This window comes from Pongo abelii, chromosome X, assembly GCF_028885655.2.
Source record: "Pongo abelii isolate AG06213 chromosome X, NHGRI_mPonAbe1-v2.0_pri, whole genome shotgun sequence".
NCBI lineage: Eukaryota > Metazoa > Chordata > Mammalia > Primates > Hominidae > Pongo > Pongo abelii.
In genome coordinates this window covers 90,881,565-90,889,073 of record NC_072008.2, presented here as the reverse complement: position 1 = coordinate 90,889,073, position 7,509 = coordinate 90,881,565, and the positions used below count along the sequence as shown (strand labels likewise).

The following is a 7,509-nucleotide window of genomic DNA, read 5'->3' as shown; positions in this document are numbered from 1 at the left end:
GGAAGATACTTTTTACTAAAGTCACTTTGAATGAGAGTATTCTGGATTTAAGTGGTGCTGAAGTATATTGCACAGCAAAATCTGAGGGTAAGTAGGCATTATGATCAAAATTTCAAGCAGTAATAAATGTAAGTCGTAAACACATTTAAATCTCATTATGTCAGTTAAGGCACCTCTCAGGACTTGCAGCTCCCTTAATAACTAGATATTAAAAAGTCAATCAAACTCAGTGCTTCCTAGGGCACATATAAGGGCAGGAGAAATTCCCTTGCATAAATGAAAAACAACAGATGTGAATGCCAAAATGCAAAGCATTTGTGGAATCTTTAGGTTTTTCTTGACCATCCACCTTTCTATACAGCAATTCAATCATTTAGACAAATTTCCTTCAACAAATGATAGAAAAGAATACGAGGCTTTGAGTAAGATAAACAAGTTCATGTATTAGGCAAAGTCGCTAGAAAGAGACCCCTTAGTAATCTTCCTTAACTGCAATTATCAGATGGGTTTTGCAAAGAATGCAAATTTATCTGTGAAAATTGGTGTATTCCTAGACTAATACTCATTATTTTGGCCTGGGAATCTGGAATAATAATACTTATGCTGGTAACTACCTTTGCTAAACGTAAGAACCATAAAAAGACACTTTCATATAACATGTGTGACTTTTTTTCTCTAGCAAGTTTTTTGCATTTTCATGTCTTTGTGAATTTTTAAGCCCATGTGCTTGGAAACTCTGGCTTCATCCCTGACATTCTGCATTTCTGCTCTTCACAGACTCCTTTACCTGCTGGGCAGCCTTGTAGCTATCTCCGTGGCAAGGCAGGGCCTCTACTGGCATGTAAACCTGCTAAGTGAATCCGCCCCTAAGGGCGTGTCAGTACCATTTCCTGGAGCAATGTCACAGGGTGGCTCCATTTTCCATTTGAGCTCAAATATTTTGCTGCTTCCTCTGTAGCTGCCAGACCTGCTCTTGCTGCTGCTCAGGTAGCTTTCTTCTCTTCTCGGCACCACTATTGGCAGAAGTTTTTGATAAGTGATTTCCACACGTGTGCCGTGTGTCTGTCTGCCTGCCTGCCTGCCTGCTTGCCTGCCGTTTTTTTCCATTATATTTCTCTGTTTGTTCCTTAGGTAGAACATCTGGGAGGTCCCTTGCTGACCACTGGAAGAAGATGAGCTCGAGCTATTGGAGTGAGACGAGCAGCAGCAGCTGTGGAACACAGCTCCCAGAGGTGCTGCAGTGCCAGCCCCAGCATTATCACTGCTACCATCAGTCAAGCCAAGCCCAGCAGCCTCCAGAAAAAAATGTAGTGTATGAGCGAGTGAGGACCTACAGTGGACCCATGAACAAGGTGGTGCAGGCCTTGGACCCCTTCAACTCACGGGAAGTGCTCTCCCCTCTCAAAACCACCTCCTCCTACCAAAATTTGGTTTGGAGCGACCATTCTCAGGTACAACAAAGAAAGCTATGCCAGACTAGTGGAGAAGGGCAATCTTCAACCTGATTTCTCTTCCTTTCTGCTTCTTTGCCTCTATTCCACAGGATATCTTTTGGTGGATTGCAGTTATATATGCCTTGGACAGTCACCCAAATTCATCTCTTGGCTGTTATTTCACTTACTAGTGTCTGTGGTTGTTTGTTTCCGGGTTTCACTGATTTTCATAATCTAACCATAGTATAGGAAGGCTCATTTTCTGTTTGATCTGACTGAAAGATCTGATTCAAGGAATCCCTTTGCCCCTACTGCAAAGCAGTTCTCAACTTGAGTACAGTATATTTTTATTAGAACAAGTTCCTACTTATTCACTTCATATCAGAAGCAAACGGGTTTTTTTTTTTTTGGTATCAAATATGGTGATAAAGGTATTGTGGCATGTCTGAGTGATAAGCAATTATTTGTGCTCAGCAAATAGTATAGCTGCTCCAGGATAAGTGAGAGGTGCAGATGTCTGAATTGTCATATGTGTTTCATCTTCCAAGAATGACACACTTTTTATTGTACAGCCTAGGTGAATAAGTTATGGAATACTTGTAGAAAGAGTACTGAAAGAGTGGATATAGGATTGAGGAAGGCAAGATGTAAGCAATTGTTACATGAAAGCTACAAAAGATGGAACTCTAAGACATCCCATAAAATGAAATACGTTTGTTTCTTAAGAGTTATTCTTAGCACCAATACCTGTGTTAATAACCTTCCCAATAAATACAAGGTAACACTGCAAGACTATATAAAATTAACAGCTTTATGTGTATTTTTATCCTCTGACTCCTTTTACATTAAATTTGCATGTTTTAAGCTTTCTGGAAAATTCTGTCCAAACTGAAATTATGTTTTTAAGATACAAAAATCTCAAAAAGCAGTCATTGGGATATGATGCTATGTTACATTATTATTACCAATTAGGAATAATACATATTGTTTTTCCAAAACCCACAAATTTAAGTAGAATATAAAATAACATTTCTCAACTGGTTGAGAAAAACTCCACTTATACTGAGGTCAAGGAGAAGAAAAATATAAAGGTCATAAATACTAGTTTGCATGAGTGATAAAAATAATGCAAATGTGCATTCCAATATTCATATTGACATGCTAATGCAGAACAAAATGAATGACACCTTTGTTTTATTGTAGCTCAAAAACAATAATGTGAAGGTTAAAAACAATTACTATTATCTTAGGAATCCTAAAATCATCCTATCTGCCATAGCTATTTAAACATATTTAGACCCCTTTTTTGTCAACTTGCTAGTAAAAGAAAGGTAAATAGATATTTAAAAGCTGAAATTTGACAAATTATAAATATTGGCTACCGAACAATTTTTAGGAGTATCTTTTATTATTTACTCCTTGGTTCAGCTTCCCCTTTTAATAACTCAGGATCAAGTTGGTTGAGCTTTTTACAAGATTTTCCTTATTTTACCTGGCGTTTGCCAAAGTGATCCTTAAAAATGGACTATCTCCATCCTAAAATGTAGCTCGCCATAGAGGAGTTTATAAACAACCCAGGGGTAGAAAGTGCAGCTGCAGAAACTGGGATAAAAGATTAGAATGGAGGGCTCTGTGAAGTCTGAAGTTATTTATGATGGAAAAGGACGAAAAGTAAGTGCTGTTAGAAAATGAGAAAGGTGAAAGTTAAGCTATGTGGTAAAGGGAAAAAAGAAGTATTAATTCCTTAGTGAAACAAGAAGAAAGAATATTTGACTATAAATTTTCAAACTGAGTTGGATATCAAAGGGCATTCACAAATCCACTAAAGGAGAACTTGGCAAGACAGCTTTTAGATAGCTGCCACAAAGAATATGACGAGGAAACTCTTCTATTTTATTTTCCTTTCTCCCTGTTTATTGATGGAATGGCATTGTGGCATCATGTAAAGTAGGAACCAGATTTGATCTGAAATTACCTTTATGCTAATGAAATGAGTATAATGTGATGGTATGTATAATGTACCATGACAGGCATGAGCAAGCAGTACATATTACTCAAAAACCCTTAATTCACTTTATGTTTCAATAAAGTCTATCCTTAATAAACCATGTTTCAGATGAGTTGATGTGTAGCAATTAGTCTAATACCAGAGTTTATGACTATGACAGCAAGAAAAATTGGTCTTACAATCAATGGTTGATCATCATGAATTCAGTTAAACTTTTACTTTGTTTTTGTTTTGTTTTGTTTTGTTTTTTGCCTTTTCATTCTTGGAAGACATTCAGGGAATTCATGAGATTTTAAAATAAATATTACCAGTAGTAAAATATGTTGCCTTTGAGAAACCAAAATTGATGCTACTCTGCTTTTGTTCCTGAATCATAATTTTAGGTCATGTAGTAGGCATTTTCGATTTAATCAAATGTTTTTTGTAGCACTTTATTTTCCATTTCTAGCTTTTGAGTACATGCTTTTATTCTCTTAACCTCTTGTGCACTAAAATGGTGTTTATGGATATAAATATATTTTAAATTTCTCTAGATATATAATGTTACTTTGTTTCTTTAATTAAACATATATTTTATGTTTTTTGGTTATTATTTTGTTTGATTGATAGAGTGTTTCTCAGAGAAAATTAAGTGTAGAAACCAGTTGCTGGTGAAATTTTCTAAATTAATTGTAGAATTAAAATTACTGGGTTTATCTGCATGAACACGTATAGTCAAACACAGATATAATCAAGGTCTCAGATGCATTTTAGAACTGAATGTGGTCTTGCAAATAAATAGAGTTCTAGAAGCTTAAAGTAAAACAAAAATTCTTAGTTCAATCTTTTACAAAGCTTAGCTGTTAACCTACCATCATTAACTCAAAATGAAATGCCTTAAATGAGCAACATTGATATGAATTACTCATTGTGCTAACATTCTTTCCTTCCACTAATTAAGGTTTTCATGAAGTTCAAGATATTTTTCACGTATACAGAGCAGCTCTGTTGTGAGAGAGAAAAAATGGATTAAAATAAAATATTTTTAAATACCAGTCATTCACTGAATACATGTTTATTAAGTGCCTATTTTTTAGCAAACACTGTGATTTTCTGGATAAATACCATTAACCTGTCCAGAGAGAGTTCATTTTTAGGACAGACATACAGAGCCTGGTCTGTAGGTGTCCTATGTGTCTATCTATATTTCATTTTAAAGGATTATTTTGTGTTGTGACCATCAGCATTTTATCAAGTAAAACATGCTTTTGTGAGAGAAGGATTATTTTAGTGTATATGTTATAAGGGTTGCCATTCTTTTGAATTTGAAACTTGCAAACAAACTCTAGAGAGCAGCCTGGGGGAAAATGTGTGTTTACGAATGACCTCTGTTCTCAACAATTATTCAGCTGGGGCTTACCATTGTTTATATGATTTTTTTGTGCTTTTTCTTTGGTTGCAAAGATTGTGGATAACTCTTCTACTCTTCCAGGATTTCTATACACTATCAGAGAAGTTTCCCGTTCTGTGGGGAGGGGTGTGCTGCTTTGATAAATTGTTGTTCAAGGGCGTAGTCACTAAAGTGAATGATTGTTCAAGGAAGTACGCTGCCTGAAAAAAGAATGAGGTCATAGGATAAAGGGGTTGCATTTTCAGCTTTGGTCTCCTCTTTTGTGCTTACAATTAAATGAAGCTATAGAAATTGGAGAGTGCAGCTAATTGCTGAGTGAAAATGCCCATGGCAATTGTATCTTGTTTAAGGGAGGTCTGATAAATTGCTGGGCCTGTTTTCAGTCAAAGGCACTCATAAGCTGTCACGGTGTGTGTGTGGCAAGATGTGAGGGTGGCAAGTGGAAGAGAGGGAAACTGTCCTTTCAAGTTTATTTTCTTAACAGTTCATGACAAAACAAATGGGGAATTTGCCATGCTCTTAAGCCCTATTTAAAAGTTAAAACTTTTATTAGTAAATATATTTCAGCCAACTTTTTCTTCACACCAGGAGCTATCCCAGTAGAGGTCCCTTTTTGATTTTCAATAAAGTATATATACTCATAATTTTTAAAGACAGAAAGCATGCACTGCAAAAAGACTGTATATTTTATTTTTCTCTATCTCCTAGTTTTCTTCAAAAAAAGAAGAGAAAGAACCCAATATGGACCTCTTAAATGAGGGATTTGGGTTGGAGAGAAGGAGGAACAGGAAGTAGTTCTATTATACATTCGGTTGCTTTCTTTGTATGACAACAGAAACACAGATTTTATCCTAAATAAAAGAAGTGTTTATTTCATCTAAAGAGAGATTATTATAAATAACGTGTTTCTTGCTATATAAGTTCAGTATAACATCTCAACAATAACCTGAGACAGGTGTTTAACTATGTTACATGGCTTTGAAAGATCCTAACAAAAACATCTCCCATACTATTCAGGGAATTTATTCAAATGGAGGTTTGCCTTGGCAAATTCTGTCAGCATAAATGTCAGGTGGTGTTTAAAGATATTGCTTCTTTTGAAACTGTTCAGCCTAGAGTATTTGTAATTCACTATTATTATCTTCAGTGATTCTCATAGTCATTGGGAGTAACAGGAGCATACACAAACCTTGCATGGTTTTCCTTCATGGAATATTATACTGTATATTAGTCTCTATGTAAAGTTTGAAAATTCAAATTAGACAACATAAAAGAGTGATACTTTCATGTTAACAAGTTTCCAAATATTTAGAAACAAAGCCTGCACTACGTATGTAATATTCTCTATGATTTAATTCTCATTACCTTCAGTCTCTCTTGTATGTCTTACACCAGGCTTTTGAGCTCTTTGACCAGAGCTATCAACAGGAAAATGAAGCCAACAGGTCTTGACTGAAGAGGTTCAGATTTTGCAGTCTAGAGACGAATTGCAGAGAAAACTGTATGAAGAAAATGCCCAAACAGGTCTATGTGGAATGTCTCAGGAAGAGCTGTAAATAAATATGCAATCATGAGGTGAACTTTGGCAGAATAGAACTATGAAGCAGTCTAGTTGGAATCCCTAGGAATATTCATTTTAAAATCTCCACAACTTTAATTACACCTAAGAATATGTTCTCTAGAAAAGTTGCTTAAATTCCCTATACACATCCCATATCACTCCTCTGCTGCAAAAACCTTCAATGACACTAAGTATCTATAAATTGCTTAGTCTGACTTTCAAGACCCTCCATGATAGGGCTCCTATGGAACTTCCTGGAACTCTACTTCCGGTGTCCTATGTTTTAGCTAAGTGTAAATGATTGTTCTCTAAATAAAGTCCCCAATTTTCCACAGCTATGTCTTTCACTCCGTTGCTCTTACAACTGAACTGCTCCTGCTCCTCACCCTCACCAATCTAGACATCCTGAAATTATACAAATTTTTCAAGCGTTTCCTCAAGTGTAACCTTCTGATCCTCTGATTGCCCCAGGTTGAAGTTATCTCTTAGCCCTCAAAACTCACCTGGTGAACTTCTTATAGGTCTTATGATAGTCTACTTAATTCCTATTTGTACTCATAGTGTTTATCCCCTACATGATTATAACCATGAGAGCATAGAGTTTATATTCTACTCATCATTTGTATCTCTTTCAATGTCACTACACAATAAGTAGTGAAGAAATTGCAAGTTAGTAACTTAGTCACATATATAATCAATCCAGTGAAAATAATATTTCATATTAATACATGGGTTTTTTGTTTTTCACAACTCTTCCATGTATATGATTACCTAGTAAACAACTTACTAGAACCTCAAAAATTAGATAAAACAAGCATTATTATGTTTATTGTACAAATTGTACAATGTACAAATAAAGACAATATTCATTGTGTATTATTTACCTGTTAAACAAATAAGGAAATTGAGACTCGAATAGCTCAAAATAACTTGTCTATTTAGTGCAGCTGGTTAGTGAATGCCCTGAGTTTAGAAACCAGCTCCTGATATTTTCATTACATCAGCTATCTCCCTTAATTAACTTTAGATATTCATGATTTCAGTTTAAATTAGTTCACATTTTTTATTTCAACAAAACATTTGATGATTACCCTTACTGTATATTTTCCCATTCTAA

The 7,509-nt window shown here is 35.2% G+C and overlaps 1 protein-coding gene across 2 annotated transcripts in view; it reads left to right on the top strand.

The window, feature by feature from the left end:
• Positions 1 to 882: 882 nt before the first annotated feature.
• The window catches only part of POF1B (POF1B actin binding protein), a 100,481-nt gene continuing 93,854 nt past the window's right edge, over positions 883 to 7,509 (top strand). For both annotated transcript variants that reach the window (NM_001132070.1, XM_024240293.2), the window contains 2 exon segments: positions 883 to 987; positions 1,132 to 1,451. In NM_001132070.1, the coding sequence (NP_001125542.1) occupies positions 1,173 to 1,451 (279 nt within the window). In that variant the 5' untranslated portion in view covers positions 883 to 987; positions 1,132 to 1,172.